At 41.2% G+C, this 26896-nt stretch overlaps 1 protein-coding gene across 1 annotated transcript in view; it reads left to right on the top strand.

The window, feature by feature from the left end:
• Positions 1 to 26060, top strand: part of LOC122925550 (chromaffin granule amine transporter-like) — a 97639-nt gene extending 71579 nt beyond the window's left edge. Inside the window, exons 7-10 of the mRNA XM_044276908.1 lie at positions 19158 to 19236; positions 20861 to 20912; positions 21105 to 21288; positions 25774 to 26060. Of these exons, the coding sequence (XP_044132843.1) occupies positions 19158 to 19236; positions 20861 to 20912; positions 21105 to 21288; positions 25774 to 26060 (602 nt within the window). The remainder of the gene's footprint in view (positions 1 to 19157; positions 19237 to 20860; positions 20913 to 21104; positions 21289 to 25773) is intronic.
• Positions 26061 to 26896: the final 836 nt, after the last annotated feature.

Raw genomic sequence — 26896 nt, 5'->3', positions numbered from 1 at the left:
GAGCCCACGCCAAAAAAATGTCTCCCAAAAGCCTTATACCCCTTCCAGAGGATCCAGATTGATCATATCCAGATGCCAATGTGCCAAGGGTTTCAATACGTGTTAGTAGTGGTAGACATGTTCTCTGGGTGGCCAGAAGCCTACCCCGTCAGGAATCAGACAGCAACAACTACTGCTAAAAAATTGATACAGGAAACTGTCTGTAGGTACGGGGTACCTGAGGTCATTGAGAGTGATCAGGGCCCAGCATTCACTGCTAACCTAACCCAAGAGGTCTGGAAGATGGTAGGGTCACACCTGGCATTCCACACCCCTTACAGACCCCAAAGTAGCGGCAAAGTCGAGAGACTGAATGGGGTATTAAAGTCAAAAATGCTGAAAATGACTAGGGAAACAGGGCTCAATTGGGTTCAGTGTTTACCAATAGCACTCTTTGCAGTCAGACACACTCCCAAACCTCCCCATAAGCTGACTCCACATGAGATATTGTTTGGATCGGGACCCCGGATGGGGCTGTACTTCCCTCAACAGTTGCAAATGCATTATGAATCTGTTGCAAAGTATGTGATAGCTTTGAGCAAACAGTTGTCTAACATCCATGTACAAGTCTTTTCTTCCATTCCAGATCCTGACTCCCTAGAAGGCAGCCACACTCTGAAACCAGGAGAGTGGGTAGTGGTCAAGAAACACGTCAGAAGTACCCTAGAACCACGCTTCGAGGGGCCTTACCAAGTACTACTGACCACTCCAACTTCTGTAAAGCTCGAAGGGAGATCCACCTGGATCCACGCCTCTCACTGCAAAAGGATAAGGAACCCGCCAGATTCAGAAATAACAAAATGATTTTCTTTTATCTGCTAGCACTGGTGACACTCACCACCAGTGCATACATTCCTCCCCCGGCGGAAATGGATGATGACGGGTGGGACAATAAGTTTGTCAAACATCATCAAGTGTTGTATAAAAGCTTCCCTAATAGTAGTAGCATGGGATGGGTCCCCATGGCTAATGATAAACAGAACAGGACCCTCAGCTCAGAATAGCAATGCCCTGGAATGACTATATGTGGAGCAATGTATCCTGCTTCCCAAATTGGACCCACTGTTACTGCCTACAGGTACAAACCCATGGTATGGTTTTCAGTTCCCATAACAGATCAGGCTGTAATGATTCCAACCCAGACAGTCCAGTACAGTGCATTGGTATATATGCTGAAGCAAGTGGTGATCTGGCCTGCGCCCGGCGCAGCGTAAAGGACTTGACAATAGGGATGACTAGTGAAACCACAGAGGGTCAAGAAAAGGGTCAAAAACTGGCAGAAGGTATCAAACTAGCCCACTTAATCACTCGTTTGTTCAATAGTACAGTGGTTTCGGTCCCAAAAAATATATACCTAGTATGTGGACACAGGGCATATAAATGGCTCCCTTCGGATTTCAAAGGTTTATGTACAATTGCTAGGCTCACACTTTTACACTGCCTCATGGAAAATTAAATGTCAATGCTATCCCCAAACACACCTTATATAAAAGAGCCGCAGATAACATTCCTAGACCAAATGGAAAACCCCATCTTGTGGAAATGAGTGGTGCCAACAAGTTCTTTAGTACTCTATTAATCTATCCTATGCTTACACAAACATATGACAAGCTAGTAATGGCTACCGACTACTTGGATGATCAGATTTGGGAAATTATGAAACTGATGAATACATCTAATGTTGTCCAGAATCAGCTCATCATAGTCACTAATCAACACACTTTAGTATTAGACTACTTGACTGCAAAGGATGGAGGTATGTGTCAGGTAGTAGGTACTGCATGCTGCCATTATATCGATCCACAAGGTAATCTACAAGTAAAAGCTGGTTTGGAAAAGATGAGTGAGATACGTGATGAATGGCTAGAGTCTCACAGTGCAGATAAGTCAACATGGTCGTCTGACACTTTCTCATTCCTTAATCCCAGTAACTGGTTCAAGGGAATTAGTGGATGGACGATGGGAATAATTCAGGGAATATTACAGATAGCCCTAATATTGATGGTAATCTACATATTTATCAAAATTGTTGTTTCCTGCATTAACCGTATCACCAACAGAAAGAAGCCTGCTGAAGAAGCCATACTACTTCTCTATGAACAAATGGCTAGCACCGCAATAGATGTGGATGTCGTCCCTGCATTCCCGACACCCCCTACATTCCCGACACCCCCGCCTTCTCCAACTCCCGCTGATGAAGCTCCTCCTCTACCCAGGCCTGAAGATCCAAGAGATTATGAAAATTAGGGACAAATGAATCCCAGGGTATTACCAGAAGTCCGCTCAATCGGGAACTTATTCACAAGGGATAAGTTGTCGCCACTGTGGGTGAAGAGGATACGAATGGTATGCCAGGGGATTCGCTAGGTTTAGGGAAAGTCTACAATCAAGTCTACAATCAAGTCTACAAGGGGGGACTGTTGTGGAATCATATATCTATATATCTAGTATCAAATGTATACTTGCTTGTATTATATCTAACAGTTTGCTTAACAAACAAGATGGCCCCTGAAGTAGCAGCCAGCTCCCTTAATAATCCCTTACTAAACACTTTATGATATTGAAATTGCTGACATAGTGCTGACATTGCTAAAGTATGGAGTGATAATGTGATACCTTGTCATGGGACTTAGTAATGTGACAATTAGATCATCAAATTAGCCGAGTCATAAAGTTCCTCTTTTTTGCTATAAAATATCATGTAATCTCAATAAACGCAGCATCTTGCATTGACTGACTTCTCTGTGACAGTCTGTGTGTGATCTCTTTCAAGGCGTACGTATGCCAATTATTTTATATCATTCGGAGCAATACATCAACAATACATCACTGACTATTGGAGTCAGATCCAGAACCATATCAGGTGCGAATCAAATTTTTACTGAAATTCGGATCTAATTACACTTCATCAACTTCGATATTTGCATTGTTCTTTATCTCATTGATATTTTTTCGTTCTGGTCATTACAATTTATCAGAACATGTCACAGAATGGGTTTTTTTTGTTTTGTTTTGTTTTTTAAAGCTCTGAGATCCTTTTCTCTTTTTCTATGAGGTTCTGGAAGTCATCCTTTGCAGAGGTCTAATTGGCACACTACCAGCAAGGATGAGCAAAAAATAAATATCAGATAGAGTCTTAGCAATAGAGGAATGTGACAAAGCTTTCTGCATTAAATCACACACAAGTAATAACGCCAAACCAACCTCTGATTCTAAACTATATACCTCGATCGAAGAATAGAAAAAACGAGCCAATAATGCCATGCGGCCAAACAATCGGCGCATGTTTTAGGAACCAGTGACAACTAAATTACAGTAGATCAATCCCAAATTAAGTCCCAGGGACGGGATGGACAAGGTGCTCTGACTCTCTGCCTCTCATGCCAATTCCCGGAATCTGTCCCACTGGCAACGAGAGAGAGAGAATCAGTTATTACATTCTTGCAACCAGGAACATATGTATTTAGCCTTCAACCTTATGTCCAGATGCATACAACATAACACTAAATGGGCAAGCAACTTGACCACTCAATCACATTTAGAAGAGTGAGTACTGATCACAAAAACAGCACCCTGGTTGTCAAAAAATAACAATAACCTCTAACCCTGAAATGCAGAACCCCAAACCACAATGGCAACCAAAACCGGGAATAGCTCCAAAAGAACAACATTTTTGATCACCTTATGCAAAATCCAAGAGTCAGTCCAACACTCTGCCGACCAGTGACCATAGCCATAGCCCATACTACCCACAGCATCAGTAAATAAGAGCAAAGACACTAAATCCTGAAAATCCTTCTGCCAACTTATACAACCATTACAACTACCTACAAATTCCAACGAAATCCTCAAGTCCTCCTTCAACACCCTGGTCAAACGTATATGAGACTATAAGATTTCAAGCCTCTGGTAGACAAATAAATATACATAGAAAAAACACGATCCCTGGGAATCGTTAATCAACCGTGAAGCAACCCTAACAAAGACTGCATTTCCTTCAGAGTAGTTTTACTCTAAGCCAAAAAACAAATCAACAAAGACTGAATTTTAATGATGCTGACAGTGAAAGCCTAAACTCCTTTTTCACATTGGAGTTTTTGGGTATTGAGAGAGACAAACGCAAACTAGGCAAAACTGTTTTCTCTTCAGCCATTGGTATATCAAACAATGACAATATCAGCCAAAAATCAACAAAGTAATAAACTACAAACCTCAGATTCTGCACTACCGACAAACAAGAAATCATCAAGTTAATGCAGAACTCCACCCACCAGCACCTGAAACAACCCAGCGGAAAAGGCTTCAAAATAAACCCATGACAAGGAAAAACCCATCAGTAAACACATATCAACATAACAGGAAACCTCAAAATGAAAACTTAAAGAATTAAGTCCACTAGGATGAATAGGTAACAATCAGAACACAGACTTTTAGTATGCCTTATCTAAAAAGGCGACAACACCAAAATAATTCTAAGTGGACAAAGCCTGATCAAAAGAAGCAAAGGATTCAGAAGCCAAAGACCTCATCATTCACCTCATCACTCTTAGACAGCTGTTCTTTAGCAGAAATCTGCAGATTTTTCAACCCTGTGAAAACATTTGGACATGGAATGATTGCCTCCACAAAAAGAACATGGCATTACCTGCAACTAGAGAGCCACTTGCATGAAGATTCATTATACGCGAAACAAACTCCCTTGTGGAGGCCACTCTGAGGAGTAACTGGCTGCAGAGGTCCAACTAACTTCTGAGGCAGTATCCACAGCTAGACACCCTTGACATCCCATTTCAGGGCTGGGTGAACCATTAACTTCTCACAAAACATAACATCTTAGGCTACTGGGAGGAAAGGGATGCAAATGAGCTCTTAACAAGCTCTGCTTCTAATGCCACCAGATGTAAGGCAGCTATCCTATAAGTCAACGTTCAGCTCTTTAATAGTGATGAGCGGGAGGTGCTATATTTGATTTCGCGATATTTCGCGAATATTCGAATGAATATTCGTGTTATATTCGTCAAAATCGAATATTCGTAATTATTCCAATTATCGCGAATAATATGCAATTTTTTTTTTGCGTATTGCGATTATTTATCTTGATAGTATAAGGCAACGTTCCTATGCTAATTGACTATGGCTAGGCTAATATGTGTATTTTACGAAATTTCGTGATATTGCTATAACTTCGTCTCTTAGAATATTACGAATATTCTAAAAGAAGAAGTTAGAGCAATATTACGAAATTTCGTAAAATACACATATAGATTGTAATTTAGCTTATATAGTGCTATAATCCCTTTTTTTTCCTCTAATTTTTTTTTGCCTCTTCTGAACTTAAGTTTTGTAAAATATGTACACTATTAAAAAATATTACTATAGCAGTATATTAGCTTAAATACAATCTATGTGTATTTTACGAAATTTCGTAATATTGCTCTAACTTCGTCTTTTAGAATATTCGTAATATTGCTCTAACTTCGTCTTTTAGAATATTCGTAATATTCTAAAAGACGAAGTTAGAGCAATATTAAGAACATTTGCAAAAGCCGAAATTGCGATGCGAGTAATATAATACGAAATAATCGCATGAAGATTTCAACTTAGCACTGCTATATTCCATATTAGGCTAGAATATGGAATATAGCAGTACTAAGTTGAAATCTTCATGCGATTATTTCGTGTTATATTACTCGCATCGCAATTTCGACTATTGCGAAATTTCGTAAAATACACATATAGATTAGATTGTAATTTAGCTAATATGGAATATAGCAGTAAGTTGAAAACGCCACTGACTGGAGCAGCCAGGAAGCCAGGAATCCAAAGGACAGGTAAGAACAACTTTAGAGAAGTGGGAAAGAAAAAAATATAATAATAATAAATAAAAAAAAAGAATATTCGAATTTGCGAATATATAGAACAATATTCAAAATATTCGCGAAATCTCGAAATTGCGATATTCGAGAAAAAAATTCGCAATTCGAATATTCGCGCTCAACACTACTCTTTAACTAAGCCTTGAGACATGACTTGGATATTATTGAGTCATGTCTCAAGGCTTAGTTAAAGAGCTGAACATTGACTTAAAAGATAGCTGCCTTACATCTGATGGCATTAGAGGCAAAGCTTGTTAAGAGCTCATTTGCATCCCTTTCCTCCCAGAATTTCAGAGAAGCATGTATGGCCTATAAGTCTCCGCACGCTGATTAAGGTGCTCTCTCCCTAAGGAGAGATATTACCCCCCTAATCTTAGGCTACTTTGACACTAGCGGTTTTTGTGGATCTGTCATGGATCTGCAAAAACACTTCTGTTACAATAATACAACTACCAGAATCCGCCATGAACGAATCCCGTTGTATTATGTCTTATACAGCCATGACGGATCCGTTTACTAATGTGTCAGAGAAAAATGGATCTGTCCCCATTGACTTACATTGTGTGCCAGGACAGATCTGTTTGGCTCCGCTTCATCAGGCGGACAGCAAAACGCTGCAGGCAGTGTTTTGGTGTTTGCCTCCAGAGTGGAATGGTGACTGAACGGAGGCAAACTGATGCATTCTGAGCGAATCCTTTTCCATTCAGAATGCATTAGGGCAAAACTGATCCATTTTGGACCTCTTCTGAGAGCCCTGAACGGATCTCACAAATGGAAAGCCAAAATGCTAGTGTGAAAGTAGCCTTAATTGAACTGCGCCATCCCAACAAAAATAGCGATAAGCTTCCAAAATAATATTTAAATGTTGCAAGAGACTGGCACATTTATCAGGAAATGTATCTCCCAACTCAGATGCATAAAGAAAAAAGGCCTGAAGCCAATTATTAAATGAACGAGGCTGAGCTCGTCTCCAGTTATCATTAACCTTGTTCTTTTTTTCTGTCACTGGAAACCACAGTCTCCCTAGAGGACAGCAATAAGGACATCAAACATACAGACTCCTGCTTCCAGATATTTTACCACAAGAGTAAGGATAAGTGATACTGCAGTGACCAGGAATGGGTTCGCTGACGCCGCTTTAATGCAGAGGCAGGGTCAGATGGATAATATATCCTGAATTTGTTTGTGAGGTCAATTGCAGCGAGCTCAGGGTTACTATCCCAGGGCTCTTCCAAGGTGTTATAACGCACGTCCCAGATTAGGAATGCCAGAGTGGTGTAATGGCCTATAATGTCTCTGTAGGATAGTGATAATTGTGTGGGTACGGCCGGACTACTGGCTCCTGGCTCAATAAATTTGAGTGTAGTGATAGTAGGAGAAATAGAGGAATTTTGCAGAAGAAATAATGTCCAGACCTTTAGATGAAGTTCAAACGTTTCTTTACTTGAGGTAACTCTCATCCAAGCAGTATACAGCTTTGGTCTCTTGGTCCCAGCAGGTTTTGGCAATCATTGGCAGGAATGTGTACTTCTGCTTTAAATGTGAAGCTTGCCGGATAAAACATCTGCTTGGTATCTCTGTATTCGAGGCAGGATTAGCTTCTGCACTTATCTGATACCTTCTGCTGTGTGGGGACAGACTAGCTGAGGAGGAATTGGCTTCTCCTAGGACTCTGGACTTATCTCACAGATGGATTCTCAGGGGATGCTTTCTTCCTAGAAGTCTGGTGTTTGTCTGTAGTTTCTGCTTTCTTCATTCAGCTGAGCTTAAGGTGCTAAAGCTGGGTATATGGCCAAGTCTCAGCCAAGACTAGGTCCTTGCTGTCTTGCCTATGCAGGGGAACTCCTGAACGCTATCATACCATAGCCTTCCTCTAGCAAGGGGGAGGCTACACTGACTCTAACGTCCTTCTCCACCCATGCTGCAGGATGTGGGACCAGCCAACCTCTCCACAGAGGGGGAGCTAAGCTGGAATAAACCATTCCAACTCAGATTCACTAAACACTAAACTATACTTGCCAATGTGTTGCTGCCACCTACTAGTAACCAGGCAAATGACATGAACAATTACTTTTAACATAGTTTTGTATGCACATTTGTAGAGGACATAATATAAATTACATCTAATGACAGTATAAAGGTTCTTAGAAGATATTAGCGGGGTAGAGGCGTGTAATAACACAACTCTGGGGTGTTACAATACCAGTTGGGACCGAACTGAGTTCAGTCCGAACTTGTTTGTTTCGGATGTAGCGCCTTTAAACCTTATGGCAGCTGTGGAAAATGACCAGCTTCTTATTGAAAGCCCCAAAAATTATGTCAGTATTCATTAACCATTTCCACAGTGCTATGCAAATACAGTGCAAATGAACAAGATATATATCAGTTACACAGTATTAAACAGTATAAGTCAATGCACGTTCACCCTTTAAAGTAAAATAAAGTAAGGAGTTGATGACTTTGCATTGGGGAAACAGAGGCAAATGTCCCTAAATGTCCAGCCTTCAAAGTATCCCTGCTCCAGGGTGCTACAATAGAGCTAAGTTTGTTTAAACATCTTCTGCCCTCCTCTAAGGGACAAATTTTAGAATCTTTGATATATGAAAGCTATGTATGTCAGTGTCACTCAGATATCATTTACTATTGCTGTCATTGCGCTCCACAGCTTGCAGAGGGGGAAGGGAAAAAAAATCATAAAAAATGAACAAAAAGAGATAACAAGTTTTCCTAAAACAGTATGAGTCATAGGAAGCTAGAGGGGGTTATATACCAACTTTCAGGGTAATTGGAACCGATTCAGGTCCAAACCGAACTTTTTCTAAGATTCGGCAAACTGGACACAAAACGAATCTTAACTGGTTTGCTCATCTCTTTGCAGGAGACAAATCAAATCCTAAAGGAGACAATTCACAAATCCAACACAGGTCTGGGAAATGCCAGCACCTTTGTCTAACAATGGTTAAACTACTGTCTCAGAAGCAGATACAGAGACGTAGTGACAGTGGCGTAGCGTGGGTTGCCAGCACACGGGGCAAGCCAAAAATTGCGCCCCCCCCCCCCCCCCCGCGCGCCTACCCCAGGCATGCCACTTTTAACAGATACTGTAGTAGATCACTAGCAGTCCTATGTAACACCTCAGATAACACAGAGATAACTCTCTGAGTACAGATAATGTAGTAGATGGGTGTGAGCCCCCAGAATTCAGAACACACACAGTGTGACCTGAAGTCTGGGGCCAGAATTCGGCAGTATGGGCCAAATTCTCAATCTTCTCCCCCAACCCTACCATGAAACAGATATGTGGATGGACATTATTATTACAGTAGAATACCGCACCATACCTGTTACATCCAGTGACGTCTCCTGTGATGTAGACTCTCCTTGACGTCTTCATTCAGAGATAAGACCGCCATGATAACTTCTTTCAGCCGCTTCTCGTCTCTGCAGAGTTTCACCGAAAAAAAATTTAGGTTCCTCACTTTACTATCATGCTCTCCTTCCTGGTGTCTCAACACTGTCATCCTGCTGCCCCCCAATACTGAGCTAGAGCCAGACAGATAGCTTTCATTTCCCATAATATTATTCCCCCTGTATATTATAATGGCCCCCTCTTTATTATTAATGTACTGGCCCCCTCTTTAATAATAAAGAGGGGGGCCATTATATTAATAATAAAGAGGGGCCATTACATTAATAATAAAGAAGGGCCATTACATTAATAATAAAGAGGGGCCATTACATTAATAATAAAGAAGGGCCATTACATTAATAATAAAGAGGGGCCATTACATTAATAACAAAGAGAGGGTCATTACATTAATAACAAAGAGGGGGTCATTATATTAATAATAAAGAGGGGGTCATTACATTAATAATGAAGAGGGGGTCATTACATTAATAATAATAATGTACTGGCCCCCTCTTTATTATTAATATAATGGCCCCCTTTTTATTAATAATGTACTGGCCCCCTCTTTGCTAATATAATGTCCCCCTCTTTGTTATTAATGTACTGGCCCCCTCTTTGCTAATATAATCGCCCCTTCTTATTACTATGCCAATGCCATTGAATAGGATAGCCTTTCTGCTCCAGTCCTCTCCCACCCCCCATATTGCCCCCAGAGCCTCTGCAATTAGGTAAGGTAACATAAAAAAAAAAATACTTACCTATCTCCATCCCCGCTTGTTCCCGACGCAGGTGGTCACGAACGCCTCACTGTGCCTTCCTGCGCCGCGTCATCGCGTCATCTCGCGAGACCCGACGCAGGAGGTCACAGTGAGGTTATCGTGACCGAGTCCTGCATAGCTCTTGTGCCTTATAGGCTTCAGGCCACTAGGCCTGAAGCCTATGGGGCATAACGGAGGGGACGGGAGCCATAGGCTCCCGTAGCCCTCATTGAAATTTCGGCTGCCTGGCGCCCCCTGAAATTTGGTGCCCGGGGCAACGGCCCCTCCGCCCCCCCCCCCCACGCTACGCCCCTGCGTAGTGAAGCCCAGAACTAGCAGCAGCATGAGACTCAAAACAAACCCTGGCTGCAGAATGGTCCACAGAACCAGAACCACCAGAAACAAACTTTAAGATTTCAGACACAAGATCAATAGGGACAGACAGTCTCGCCCAACGACTAAAGCATCTCCTGGCTACACAGAGGATTCAGCAGTAGTAGGCTCCACCACAGGCAACGTTGACTGGCTAGGCCCTGGGATCCACCAAGGACTGGAAGAAGCATCCTGCAAAGCTCTGTGGTGCTGCCGCCACTGATCCGATGCTGGAGTCTGTTCTGAGGCTGGGGAACAAGACACTGGGAAAGTTCAAGAACTTTCACATGCTAGTGCACAGCTCCAACTTGGCCTTCACTACTCATAAGAGCCATTGAACAATGTGCCGGTACCAGACACAAAGAAAAAAGGGGGAAAAGGATGAGGGGAGAGAATCAGAAGGAAGAAACAACAAACCACAAACATATCAGAACACCTATGCTAGTATCTCTAATCAGCTAACAAAACATAATTTTATGTATTTCTGTCCAGGTCCTATACACTATGCATTCCTAATCTTTTTGCAACTGTTATATTCATGTAATATGCCTGGTTCACCAGCAGGTGGCAGCAAACACGGCAGAGCTGTACTTAGATTGAATGGAAATTACCATTCCATTCTAACCTCCCTCTGGAGAGAAGTGGGCTAGTCCTACTTCCTGCAGGAAAGGTGGGGACCAGTTAGTTCCAGGTTTAGGTCTCCCCTAAATAGGGGAATGGTGTGCAGAGGCACATCTCTGCTGAAGGTGCCCACACTAGCCAGAGCACCTTAAGCTCTGCTAGCCATGGAGGCCAAAGCTTGAAGCCTCAGGAGCCAGGAGGAAAGTTCCCTGGCATAACCTAGAGTCAGACTACAAAGAAGATGTGCAGCATACAGAAGAAACTGAGTTATACAGCTAGCCTGTTTGTACAGCAAAGTGAGAGAAGAATAGAGCAGAGTTGAGTTTGCCTGCCAGTTTAATGCTAAAGCCTGCTGGAACCAAGACAAAGCCTGAAACTATTTGGAGAAACGTTTATTCAAGTAAAGCTGCCATTGAACTTCATCGCAAGGTCTGGATGCAAGTTATTTCTTCAAATCCCTCAATTATTCCCCATATTTATTGCTTTGGAGCTAAAGCCTGGGGTCCAGCCGTATACAGGTAGGAGCACTGTGACACACATAAAGAGACATTTTAGGCAGTAACATACCACTCAGCATTTCCTACACCTGGGATGCGTGATAGAGAGGGATCTAGGGGGAGGCGCCCGTTGCAACTGTGAACCCATTTGTTCCCCTGCTATATGCTCAAGGGCTCAGATGCTATATGCCAACACTTGCTGTGGATGTTGGCAGACATATTGTTTGAGTGATATTACTCTGTTGCAACACTTTGGCTGATGTATTATACTGATAGTGTAGATAATGGACAATAACAACAATAATATGGCACACTATACTGTAATAGTATAGACAATTGATAGTATTATTACCTGGAAAATTGTGGGGAGTTATTATTTTCAAACTGATATCTGATCCATTTGACCATTATTAGGATCTCAGGGACATGTTTTGATGACGTGGAGTTCATCCAGGACTATGGATATCATAATGTGATTTATTATTATATTTATTTATTTTTATTATTATGTTTTAATAAAGATGTATTATTTTTGTTGTGTTTGTTGGTGTTGGTAATTGTGGTTCCACACAGATGGATAAGCAAAACTTCGTGGCACTCTGCCGTCCGTTTGCCGCTGGAAGTCGGGTTCCCACCCCGTTTCAATAGTAATGTAAAAACTCCAGCAAATAGCGTTGCAAAAAAGAATCTTTTAATAGACATATGCGGCTGTGTAAAATTCATGACGTTTCGGCCATACATTAGCCTTCATCAGACTACAGCAAAACAAAAGAAAGAAAAGAAAATAATATGAACACATCTTATATATACATATTTATAAAGTGTGCCATGGCAAGTGACATAGAATGTGGCACATAAGTATAAAGCAGTAAATCAGGTAAAAAACAATAATTAAGGTCCAGAGAATTCTGTAATTTTGTCCAACAATCCGTGTTCAGACATATCCTTGGTGCGGGTAATGTATTCCGATCCCATTTTCAATGAGAACATATTAAGGAATATAATGTTCATGTGAACAGCAGTCCATAGAATGCTTACAAGTCCATAGACATCAGCAGCGTTATAGAAATGGAGCACAAATATTGTCATGATAAAAGATAATTTCAACAGTACTAAGATAAGATATCCCTATGCTGCAATTAAGTGCCAGTATATAGATCTAACCTGGATAAAATGAATTGGCAGTGGATCCATGGATAGATGGGAGGGAACGGAGAAGGGGGAGAGAGAGAGTGAGAGCACAAGGCTGGAGATAAGGTAAGTAGAATACATACTATATAACGCATGGCTACAGGTCATATATGCAGTTTGTCATAAGTGGACTAGTATTGTCCTACCTTCTGCCGCTTAGGGATGGATGTCCAGGATGTGGGCGTAGTGTGAAATGTGCAGTAGCACTATCTGGGATGCGCCTCTGAGATCCAGGATGCGCGCCCTTATTTGAAGGAGTGTGTCCAGTAATGAGGGTCATGGCGCATGCGCACTGGGTGCCGTTGCGTGTCACGTCTCACTCCTGTTTATAGGTAGGATCCGGTATGACTGGTATGAATGCGCCTCAAGCCTCGCTTGAGGTGTTGGTGTTGCGCATGCGCAGATGGTATAGGTGCGTATCAAGCCTCGCTGTGAGTGTCATTATGAGTGTACGGGATATTTGAAGAGTACAGTATCGCAATACCTGATGTAGGGTAAAATAGGATAGAATGAAAACGGACTAATCTATGGGGGAGAATAAGACATAGAAGATAAAAGATAAAAGGACATAAGGGACATAAATGCGGATAGATGATAATGATATAAGACATATGGACATATAGACAAAAGACATTAGACAGTCATAGGAAATATCAGGAAGATAACCTATAATAACATGAAAACATGGATACTATACCATAACGTGAAAAGGATACTATGGATGACCCAACGTAGTGAAGGGTAGTGCGACTAATTCATCTAAAAAGGAACAACAGAATACATCAGAAAGTGGTGGAGACCATGTTACCACATACTACTGTTGATATAGATAGACATATATTGAAATATATTGAAATATAGAGGTGTCTAGGTATCAAAGTAACCGGACGTGGGGGGAGGGTTTTTATAAAAAACGGATTATAGTGGTCAAATGGGAAGTAAGGAGGGACAACTTGGGTATATACTGCTGGGTATCAAGGTCTGGTATCTGTTATTATGTAACGGTTCGTTCAGATAAGGCTATGTATTTCATAGTCCCTATTTAATCCTTTAGGTTCCAGACTGTCAAGTGTATGAATCCAATATGCTTCCCTCTTTTTCAATAATTTGATTCTATCACCTCCCCTCCTACTGGGTGTCACCTGTTCGATTATTTGATATTTAAGTTGTGAGAGATTGTGGCCTGCTGATTCGAAATGTGCTGGTACCGGAAGTAATAGATTTTTTCGTCTGATATTAGATTTGTGTTGGCATATGCGATCGCGTATTTTTTGGGTTGTTTCCCCTACATATATCTTACCACAGGGACACTTCAATAGGTACACTACAAAGTTGGTTTCACATGTAAAGAAACCGCGAATTGGGAAGCTTTTGCCTGACTGTGGGTGATGAAATTGGGGTCCTTTTAATACATTCGAGCACTGGGAGCAATGTATACAGGGAAAAGTTCCTGTCTTCTGTTTCTGTATAAAAGTCTGTCTAGGGATGGTCTTAGTCGGGCCTATATCAGCCTTCACAATTAGGTCCCTTAAATTTTTGGGCCGGCGTGTACAAGGTAGTATAGGGTTTTTAAATTCACTAATGTCTGGGTAGGCTTTTTGTAACAGGGGCCAGTGGTTCCTAATGCTATTGATTATTTTGTTAACACTTGGGTGGAAGGTGTGGAAAAATGGTATCCTATTGGTTATTCCTGATTGTTTTTTTATTTTGGGTTTAATTGTTTCATGGAGAAGGTGTTGTGGATAGCCACGTGTTAGAAATCGCTGTTTCATTTCCGTTAATCTGATTTGTTGAAGCGAGACCTAGAGCGAGAATCTCGACGATTGCTCAACTATGAATTACACAGCGTCACAATAGCCGAATACCTGAAGGTACAACGCATCCCGCGTGGGTTATGCATACGCACTAGACCAACATTTTTTAAAGAAAATCAGGAATTCTGCGAAAAATTTGAACAAATACTAAATAAGTGCTCCTTCGACTTGATGACTCTTACTCTCTCATATTTGCATAACGCCATCAGTACAACTAAAACAGAAATTCATACAATCGAAGAACAACTGCAAGACATCATAACACCAGAAGACTACAATCAACTGAAAGAAAAAATAACAACATCCCTGGCACAGCAACGAAAAGAAGTGGAGACAACAAAAAGGAACAAATTTTTCAGGGATACTGAAGACTACAGACACAACCGAGTCTACAGATGGTCAGATACCACCAACAACCGGTTCAGCTACACCAACAAACGGTCATCATCCAGGGATTCAGCTCAGTCGGGCTCTAGTGGCGACACTAACTTCCAGTACAGACCAGACAACCGACAACGGCGATCCCAGGGCAGAAGAGGCCAAAGTCAAAGCCAAAGAGGACAAACCAACACCACTACACGAGAAAATTCCGGCATCGTCACAAGATCACAGGTACAATCACTAGTGATTAACATATCCTCACACACACTAGGGCCGGCTGAAATGTCCCTATTAGAGAAAGGGCTCTCTTACTGTCCATCTAATCAGTTGGATACTTTCCAACTTGACATAGATTTACAGAGACTATTTAGGAACATTAATGGATACCATTTGTCCACACCTTCCACCCAAGTGTTAACAAAATAATCAATAGCATTAGGAACCACTGGCCCCTGTTACAAAAAGCCTACCCAGACATTAGTGAATTTAAAAACCCTATACTACCTTGTACACGCCGGCCCAAAAATTTAAGGGACCTAATTGTGAAGGCTGATATAGGCCCGACTAAGACCATCCCTAGACAGACTTTTATACAGAAACAGAAGACAGGAACTTTTCCCTGTATACATTGCTCCCAGTGCTCGAATGTATTAAAAGGACCCCAATTTCATCACCCACAGTCAGGCAAAAGCTTCCCAATTCGCGGTTTCTTTACATGTGAAACCAACTTTGTAGTGTACCTATTGAAGTGTCCCTGTGGTAAGATATATGTAGGGGAAACAACCCAAAAAATACGCGATCGCATATGCCAACACAAATCTAATATCAGACGAAAAAATCTATTACTTCCGGTACCAGCACATTTCGAATCAGCAGGCCACAATCTCTCACAACTTAAATATCAAATAATCGAACAGGTGACACCCAGTAGGAGGGGAGGTGATAGAATCAAATTATTGAAAAAGAGGGAAGCATATTGGATTCATACACTTGACAGTCTGGAACCTAAAGGATTAAATAGGGACTATGAAATACATAGCCTTATCTGAACGAACCGTTACATAATAACAGATACCAGACCTTGATACCCAGCAGTATATACCCAAGTTGTCCCTCCTTACTTCCCATTTGACCACTATAATCCGTTTTTTATAAAAACCCTCCCCCCACGTCCGGTTACTTTGATACCTAGACACCTCTATATTTCAATATATTTCAATATATGTCTATCTATATCAACAGTAGTATGTGGTAACATGGTCTCCACCACTTTCTGATGTATTCTGTTGTTCCTTTTAGATGAATTAGTCGCACTACCCTTCACTACGTTGGGTCATCCATAGTATCCTTTTCACGTTATGGTATAGTATCCATGTTTTCATGTTATTATAGGTTATCTTCCTGATATTTCCTATGACTGTCTAATGTCTTTTGTCTATATGTCCATATGTCTTATATCATTATCATCTATCCGCATTTATGTCCCTTATGTCCTTTTATCTTTTATCTTCTATGTCTTATTCTCCCCCATAGATCAGTCCGTTTTCATTCTATCCTATTTTACCCTACATCAGGTATTGCGATACTGTACTCTTCAAATATCCCGTACACTCATAATGACACTCACAGCGAGGCTTGATACGCACCTATACCATCTGCGCATGCGCAACACCAACACCTCAAGCGAGGCTTGAGGCGCATTCATACCAGTCATACCGGATCCTACCTATAAACAGGAGTGAGACGTGACACGCAACGGCACCCAGTGCGCATGCGCCATGACCCTCATTACTGGACACACTCCTTCAAATAAGGGCGCGCATCCTGGATCTCAGAGGCGCATCCCAGATAGTGCTACTGCACATTTCACACTACGCCCACATCCTGGACATCCATCCCTAAGCGGCAGAAGGTAGGACAATACTAGTCCACTTATGACAAACTGCATATATGACCTGTAGCCATGCGTTATATAGTATGTATTCTACTTACCTTATCTCCAGCCTTGTGCTCTCACTCTCTCTCTCCCCCTTCTCCGTTCCCTCCCATCTATCCATGGATCCACTGCCAATTCATTTTATCCAGGTTAGATCTATATACTGGCACTTAATTGCAGCATAGGGATATCTTATCTTAGTACTGTTGAAATTATCTTTTATCATGACAATATTTGTGCTCCATTTCTATAACGCTGCTGATGCCCACGGACTTGTAAGCATTCTATGGACTGCTGTTCACATGAACATTATATTCCTTAATATGTTCTCATTGAAAATGGGATCGGAATACATTACCCGCACCAAGGATATGTCTGAACACGGATTGTTGGACAAAATTACAGAATTCTCTGGACCTTAATTATTGTTTTTTACCTGATTTACTGCTTTATACTTATGTGCCACATTCTATGTCACTTGCCATGGCACACTTTATAAATATGTATATATAAGATGTGTTCATATTATTTTCTTTTCTTTCTTTTGTTTTGCTGTAGTCTGATGAAGGCTAATGTATGGCCGAAACGTCATGAATTTTACACATTGCCGCATATGTCTATTAAAAGATTCTTTTTTGCAACGCTATTTGCTGGAGTTTTTACATTACTATCCACACAGATGGAGTTATCATTATAAGTGTTGTATATATATATATATATATATATATATATATATGCTCAAGGACCCTCCAATCGGGTAACCTGTATTGTTAATAAAATAAGAAATAACACGCACCTAACCCAATTCCCTGATGAATGGAGCATCCTACTCTCCTCTGCAGTAGGTGCGATGCAGTGAGGTCATAGCGCCTCCTGAGCTAAGCACAAGAGCGGACAGGCAGGAAAATGATCCGCTATCCCTCCCGCCTCCCTCACAGACATCTATGTTTGACTTAGCCGAACATGTATGTGTATTTAATGGGGGAGAGTTGAAGATGCAGCTGCCAAACACTACTGGCCACAGCTTATCTCCCAGGAGAACATGTGTAAGAGGGTCTTAAAGGGGTTGTCTCACTTCAGCAAATGGCATCTACATGTATCATGCCATTTTTTTTTATAAAAGGATTTTTATTGTGCAAAAGTAGTAAAATGTAAAAAAAAAAAAAAAAGAAAAACCTCTAAGTATTTGGTATCCCTGTGGTCGTACTAACCCAGGGAATTAAAGGGTTCCTATCACCTCTTTTTGACATAATTAGCTATCAGACACTAGCGATCCGCTAGTGTCTGCTCTACCAAACAATGCTATTATAATACCTTTGTGTGCAGCCGTTTGCCTAAAAAACGAACTTTTATTGATATGCTAATGAGCCTTTAGGTGCTATGGGGGCGTCTTTTCAGCACCTAGAGGCTCAGTCTACTCACACAAAATGCCGCCCAGCGCGTCCCTCCAGCCCGCCCATCTCCTCTGGAATGCGATCCTCCCTCTGAGCGAGCGGACGAATTCTCGCACCTGCGCCGTGCGCGTCTGTATTTGGCGCAGGCACAGTGAATGTCTGACCGCTCCCTGCACAGACATCTCCACTGCGCCTGCGTTGATTATGTCAGAGTGCTCTGAGGAACAGATGGCGCAGGCGCAGTGGAGATGCCGGCGCAGGGAGCGTTCAGACAGTCACTGCGCCTGTGCCGAATACAGACGCACACGGCGCAGGTGCGAGAATTCGTCCGCTGGCTCAGAGGGAGGATCGCATTCCAGAGGAGATGGGCGGGCTGGAGGGACGCGCTGGGCGGCATTTTGTGTGAGTAGACCGAGCCTCTAGGTGCTGAAAAGACCCCCCATAGCACCTAGAGGCTAATTAGCATATCAATAAAAGTTTGTTTTTTAGGCAAACGGCTGCACTCAAAGTTATTTGGTAGAGCAGACACTAGCGGATCGCTAGTGTCTGATAGCTAATTATGTCAAAACGTGGTGATAGGAACCCTTTAAGTTATGTTTATTTATACAAAAATAAACGCCACAAAACTTTTAAAATAAAAAAAATCTGTGGCGGTATTGCTGCTTTTCCCATACACCCAAAAAAGAGTTAATACAAATTAAGGAGTAAGTTGTTGGGTGTACTGCAAAATTATAGCTCTTGCAATGTGACAATGAAAAAATTAAAAACAATTGCTTCATCCTGAGGACAAAGACAGGTTGGTGACAGAGGTTAATAATTACACATTGACTATAATCCCCGGTATAACCCACACATGTTTACTTTAACAGGTTTTGTTTTCCTACCTGGTGGCATTTTGTACCTCCTATGTACCAACCTGTTTGGCATTCTGGCATACAAGATGGGGAGGTCAGTCTATTCTAACTATTCACTGAAGTCCAATGATAAATGGTGGTAGGGTAATGAATATAACTTATCACTGAAGAAATAATCGAGCAGGTGGTTATCAAATGCTGGCATTCATTTTTGTGCAGTTGGGCATGTTTTCTAATTGTCTCTTGATAAACCTGCACTGTCACAAAGTAGGGCGAGGGGATAAACACCAGAATAACAACAGAAGGAAAATGACAGAAAACTAGGCCTCATGGCTATGGAAAGGAAAAAAGGTCACACCGAGGAAACCCTAAACCTAGCCCTGACTCCTGTCAGTATGAATAGAACCTGAAGGTGGGAATATTCATACACCGTAAACCTAGGCCCTAGAAACCCTAAAATCCCTAGGAGTAGTGACAGGGTCTGAGATCACTGGTTCCTTCCGAGATGAACGAACCAGCATCTCCCTGAGGCCTAGGAAACTAATAACAAAATGGTACAACAAAATACAAAGGGAATGTCACCACCAAACATCTGAGAAGCTCTGACAGATGCCTTTCAGAACCTCCTCCTTGAGCTTCCTTTGTTTTGCTTTCAGTTCCTCATCTCGTTAGCCTCTCTCAGCTGTCATGTAGTTGTACTGATTGCATCCCTTTAAATTCCTCCCCATAGTGCATCAGTTTGTTATATTACTTCCTGGAGTGTGTGTGCATGCTGATCCTACTTCCCAGTCTTCTACAAGATAAGTGTAGTGCTTTCATTTGTGTTTTTCTGTTTGCTGAATCCCAGGTGACCCTGACTCCCTCCGTATCTAGTGTAGGGAGCCGGTGGTCGTGTCCCCTCACTATTATAGGGTGTTCAGGTGTTATACAGTCGAGGTATGAGGATATGCGATCATCTACCATTGGGATTTTCGCATAGACTGAGCAGTCAGGGAGAGTGCCAGGTCTGATGCAGGGGTCTCCTTTTTGTTCCTTAGTTCTGGATCCAGTGAGTCGTATATTCATTTTGTGTTGTCTTGTTTCCTGTACACCTTCCGTGACAGGGAAGTACACTTATCTTCAATAGAAAATGGATGAGCAGGAACTCAGATGAGAACAACACACCAGCTCTTCCAACACCAGGCAGATAATATCAACTGCATGGTAAGAAGTGTGAGTCCAGACTAAATAGAGGAGCAGTAATGACCACAAGCTACACCTGAAACAAGAGGTGTGGTCATACGAACAACAACACTGCAAAGTGAAAACCGAGAAGCTGTCAGATAGCCTCACATGATGCAAGTCTCTGAGATCTTCTAACCTCTGTCACGGGAGGGATCGTGACATGCACATTTTGAAAGGGCAAACGTGTTGGGACTTCAGAAGTGGTGAACCAGGAACATTTGTGATCCATCTAACCGTGAGTGACTGCAATAGCAGTCTACACTATATTATCTGTGAGATAACACTCACTGTGCCCTATACTTTACTTTATTTTGGTTTCCTGTTATTGTTAAATAGTTAACAGATATCATTTGATTTTGAAGTAGGTTGTCTTAATTTATATTAATAAAAGTAATATTTTAGAGTAGGGCCTGTCAGATTTCTTCAGTAATAAGCTATTCATAAATTATATTTATGAATTCTCTGAAGACTAAACCAATGTCTTCTTTTTTTAGGTGGCTGTGTGCTTTTGTCGGGATGTTAATCACAGGAGTTGTTTTTATATTGGTCAGTATAGATATAGTAGATCCGTGCATGGTAGAAAGGCCTCTGCCCCATGGGTGCACCTGCTTTTGCTTGGTCTAGTGTCTACTTGGTTGTAGCTAAGGATCCTCATCTACTGATGCCTCAAATGTACTTGTTAAGACACCTAGCAACTAATCTGTACATTGTGCATCTATACATTGCTTCCCCTTCTAGGTTCCACTAGCTTCCAATCTGTTTGGTCTTATCTGTCTTGTGACTGCCATTGGCTTTGCCGTTGGAATGGTTGATGCATCCATCATGCCTATCATGGGACAACTGGTAGATCTACGTCATACATCTGTGTATGGTGGAGTATACGCCATTTCAGAGGGAGCTGTATGCATTGGATATGCATTGGGTAAGGTTTTTAACACTGTCCAATTTTTATTTTTCTACTTACATTAGTTGCTTATATAATACTCGGACCTATATGTCACGGTATAGCATGGAGGCTTAGGTTATGTTACAGTGAAAACGGATGGTCGGTGAAAATAAGCTCATTTACATTGGTTAATACTCAGGGCATTGAATAGGAACATATTGTTCATTCCAGATAATTGCCCACTTGTTAGCAATCACTTTTTAATTGCTGCTGTATGGGAATGAATGATCTTATGATTGTTTGCCATCCCCATATAGTTTCATTGTTTGTTGGCATGCTTACATAGGCTGATGTGCTGCCGACAAGCAATGTTTTTTTGAGCTGCATACATGATAGCCAATCAGCAGCCAGCTAGCCCCTGTAATGTCACAGCCTTATAAAAAGGTTCCTCCTGCCCGATCTCCGCCATTTTTCAGTGAACTTAGTTTAGGGAGAGACGTTTCAGGCACTAGGGACAATGATCAGGAAAGCCTACAGATTTTTTTTACAGTTACTGCTACAGTACAGTATGTCCGACAAACAGGCGCCAGGCCTTTCTCATTCAATAGGTTTTTTAATAGTTTAACATCAATTCCAAGATGTTAAAGGACAATAAAGTACAGGAAAGTACAATAGAGTACAGTGTATCCTGTTAATCATTGTAAAACATGAGATGACACTCTTTATTACATGGACCATAAAAAATAAAATTAAAATATAAACAGTAACAGAAAACTCTTATGTGTCTAATAGGGTGGCATATGTTGTAGCTCATCATAGTGCCCAGGTTTTTTGGTATTTATTTGATTTATTATTGCTTTTTGCTATCATCTTTTCGAATCTGCAATTAGTATTAACTTTACTACTAATTATCTGCGAGATCGGCGGTGTAGATGTAGATTTCCAAAGTTGTGCTATGCTTTGTAGAGAAGCTGTAAGTATATGACATAGAATATATTTTTTGGGAAAGGGAAAGGTTATCTAGGTTTAATCTTAAAAGAAATATTTTCGGTCTGAAGGGTAGTTTCACTCCTATAGTGTTTAAAATAAGATTGTTGATTCCTTGCCAGAAATTGGATATGAGTGGGCACTCCCAGAATATATGGGTGAGGGTTCCTATCTGGTTGCAACCTCTGCAGCATATGCTAGATGTGTTCTCATAAATCTTAGATAGTCTGTATGGTGTGTAGTACCATCTATATATACGTTTACATCCAAGGGGTTATCAGAGGGAAGGGGCTCCCATCCTAACCATCGGGATGTTGTGCTGCCATGGCAGTGGACCGATGGTTGCCATGGCAACTAGATGCCTTGCAAAGGCGTCCTTTGTTGCCATCTACCAGTGTAAAACTGATAATCTTATACTTTGCAATGCAAGAGCATTGCAAAGTATAGTACAGCCATCAGCCCCACTGGATCTTTAAAAAAAGTGTGAAAAAAAAGTAAAAAACATAAATAAATAAAAATGTAACTTAAAAATAAAATAATAGCCTTTTCCTGTATCCGCTCATTTATAAGAGATTGGAAAAATTTAATGACACATATTAGGTATCACTGTGTCCGTAACGACAGTCTCTATAAAGATATCACATGATCCAGCCGATCCGATAAACACCATGAAATAAAAAATAAAAACTGTCAATTTTTCTTAGCACCTTACATCACAAAAAGTGCAACACCAAAAAGAAAGATCAAAAAGGTGTATGTCCCACAAAATAATACCAATTAAACCTGTGACGAAACCAACCTCGCCACGGTGTTTTGGAGGGGGCTGTTTGCCAGCCTCTTGCCTCAGGATTATGGCCCATACTAACTTTAAAGGAGAAGACAGACCGGTCGCACAGCTTAAATCTGTCTTTGGAATTGTATTTTATGTTATTATGCGTTCAGTTAAATTGTATGTTATGTGAGGGCACCCAGATAGCTAACATTATTGTATTCGTGTATTCTGAGTGCCATTCACCTAATGATATGCACTCAGACTTGAGCTATCTGGGGATATGTTAAATGTCTGTGTTTGCTGTGGGGGTGTGACATTGTGTGTTTGGGTGGTGATTCCTGTCCTGTTGTCTCCACATGTGTATTGGCGATTTCCCTTTGTCCTGAGAGATAATTGGATTGCTCCTCGGGTGTCGCCAGGGCAGAGAGGAGGAAACCATGATGCATTGTGGGGATGTGTTGTGTCTGTGTGTCGCAGTCTCCCTTCTGGTCCCCTAGGGGCGTGTCCACCAGATGGGGACCTGCATAAATACAGGCGGGTAGCCCTCAATAAAGAGTTCCTGTTTTATCCTTCATCATGTTGAGACTGGTGTTTGGATGACTGATCAAAACTGGTGGATTGCTATACGCTGAAGATTTTCTATACTCCCCTGGCATAACTACTAGCTCTTGTAAGAGCTGTTCCTGCTCTCTGGCTGTAGTAGAGGTTCACCCACTGGAGCCTGGAGCCTTGTCGTAGGTCCAGCGTGGGTGGAGGACGGTGAGACCCCAACCAAGCTGCGGCGGTTCGTGGGGTCTGCAGTGTGTACGGTGTCAAGTGGAGTGCTTGGAGTCCTCGGAAAGCACTAGGAGCATCTATTGACGGAGGTACCCGGTCGGGGTGCTAGGAGATCCATTACAAAACCGTCACCCCATCCTGCAAAAAATGACCCCCTACATAAGAAAATCTCGCAAAAGATTAAAAAAACTATGGCTCTCAGAACATGGAGACACTAAAACATCATTTTTTTTTGTTTCAAATATGCTATTATTGTGTTAAAGTGAAATACATAAAAAAAAGTATACATATTAGGTATTTCTGCGTCCATAACAACAAACTATATAAATATATCACATGATCCACCTCGTCCGATAAACATCATACAAAAAAAAAAAAAAATTGAGTAAAATAAAAGCCATTTTTTGTGACCTTACCTCACAAAAATTGCAACACCAAGTGTTTAAAAAGGCGTATGCCCCCCCAAAATAGTACCAATCAAGCCGTCACCTCATTCCGCAAAAAATTAGACCATACCTTAGACTATCATTAAAAAAAAAAAAGTTATGGCTCTCAGACTTTGGAGACACTAAAACATATTTATTTTGTTTTAAAAAGTGCTATTATTCTGTAAAACTTAAATAAATAAGAAAAATTATAGATATTAGGTTTTGCCACGTCCGTAATAATCTTCTCTATAAAAATGTCACATGACCTAACCCCTCAGGTGAACGCTTTAAAAATAAATAAATAAAAACAGTTCCAAAACAACCAATTTTTTGGGCACCTTGCCCCCTAAAGTGTAATAGTAAATGATCAAAAAATTATATGTAACCAAAAATGGTACCAATAAAAACGTCAACTCTTTCTGCAAAAAACAACCCTCTGCAGAAAAATAAAAAAATAAGACTTTCAGAAAAGAGAGACAAAAAGTATTTTTTCTTCAAAAATGCTTTATTATGTAAAACTAAAACAAAGAAAGTATACATATTTGATATCATTGCGTCCATAACAACCTGTTCTATAAAAAATAGCACATGAGCTACCCTGTCAGATGAATGTTGTAAAATATAAAAATAAAAAAAATGTTGCCAAAACAGCCATTTTTTGGCTACCTTGCCTAATAAAAAACTTAATATGAAGCAAATAAAAATCGTTCCAATAAAACTGGCAACTTATCCCCTAATTTTCAAAATGGGGTAACTTTTTGTGAGTTTCTACTGTAAGAGTGCATCAGGGGGGCTTCAAATGGGACATGGCATCTAAAAACCAGTCCAGCAAAATCTGCCTTTCAAAAAACATATGGTGCTCCTTTTCTTCTGCGCCCTTACATCAGTTTCCGACCACATGTGGGGTGTTTATGTAAACCACAGAATCAGTGTAATAAACATTGAGTTTTGGCTGTTAACCCTCCATGTTTTAAAGAAGAAATGGATTAAAAAGGAAAATCTGCCCAAAAAGTGAAATTTAATCTTCGTTTTCCTTTAATTCTTGTGGGAAGTTAGTAAAATCAGTTTTTAGCAATTTGAGGGGTGTCATTTCTGCAATAGGGTCATTTATGGGGGGTTTCCACTATGTAAGCCCCACAACGTGACTTCAGACCTGAACTGTTCCTTAAAAAGTCTGTTTGGAAATTTTCTTAAAAATTTTAAGAATCGCTTCTAAAATTCTAAGCCTTCTAACGTCCTAAAAATTTAAATGACATTTACAAAATTATGCCAACATAAAGTAAACATATGGGGATATTGAGTAATAAATATTTTATGAGGTATCACTTTCTGTTTTAAAAGCAGAGAAATAGAAATTTAAAAAATTGAGAATTTTTCAAATTTTTTGTTAAATTTGGGATTTTTTCATAAATAAAGGTAAAATATATTGACTCAAATTTATGACTATAATGAAGTAAAATGTGTCACGAGAAAACAATCTCAGAATGGTTTAGATAAGTAAAAACATTCCAAAGTTAATAGCACATAAAGTGACACATATCAGATTTGCTAAATTAGACATGGTCACGAAGGTCAAAAATGGCTTGGTCTTGAAAGGTTTAATGGACAGTCAGAAGCTACTGCCGAGCCAAGATGTGGAAGAGAGATCCGCTGCTTCCTCCAGTAGGCGGGCAAGTAGCGATGATGAGATTTGCGTGGGAGCTCGTGTTGTAAGCATTCAGACATGCGGCCCTGAGACTGGTAAGGGTGACATCAGTGATGTTGATTTGCAGACAGTAGTGGATAATGTAGCTAATCACATGTGGGAGTCAGGTGAGGAGAAGGGCATCATCATCAGGGAATGAGGGTGGCAGCATGCGTGTGAGGCAGCAGCTGAACCTGCCAGGTGCTAGCGTGGCCGCGAGTCAGCAGGATGGCAGCAGTGTGAGGTCTGAAGCCAAACGTGCCCGGGATAAACCGGCTAATTCCAGAAAGAACTAGAGGTGCATGGGTTCATGGGGACAGCAGCAGTAGGCAGTCAGCATGGAGTGGTGGGGGGAAAATGCCATACTCACCGGTGTGGGAATTTTTCATTAAGCTGCCAAAGGACATCAGCATGGCCATTTGTAGAATCTGTGTGCAGAATGTGATGAGTGGCCAGGGTGCCAATGTTGGCACCACGGCCCTGCGTCAACACATGCAGCATCACCACAAAGTGGCCTGGGAAAACTGTGGTGCTAATGTAGTGGTACAGCCTGACACAGGAACCTTTGCATCACCCAGTGGCCCGCACCCCTCTCAAGCAGTCAAGGCTCCACCAACCCCAGAAAATGGGAGCTATATTTCCGTCCTATCATCTACTGTTCCTTATGCTCATGCTCCTCCTCCTACTTCTCGTCCTTCATTTCGCCAACAATCGATCACTGAGGCGATTGCAAAAAGACAATAGTATGCGTGCACTCATCCAATGGCACAAAAGCTGAACGTGCTGCTGGCCAAGTGGCTGGTATTACAGTCCCTCCCTTTCCATGTGGTTGACTCAGAACCTTTCAGAGAACTGATAGCTTGTGCCGAGCCAAGGTTGAGAGTCCCAAGCTGTCATTACTTCTCCAAAAAGGCTAAACCAGCCCTGCACATGTATGTTAAACAGAAGATGGGCCAGTCCTTGAGCCTGTCAGTGTATGCCTTACATCAAGGACAA

This window comes from Bufo gargarizans, chromosome 2 (assembly GCF_014858855.1).
Source record: "Bufo gargarizans isolate SCDJY-AF-19 chromosome 2, ASM1485885v1, whole genome shotgun sequence".
Taxonomy (NCBI): domain Eukaryota; kingdom Metazoa; phylum Chordata; class Amphibia; order Anura; family Bufonidae; genus Bufo; species Bufo gargarizans.
This window is presented reverse-complemented; position numbering and strand designations above follow the sequence as displayed.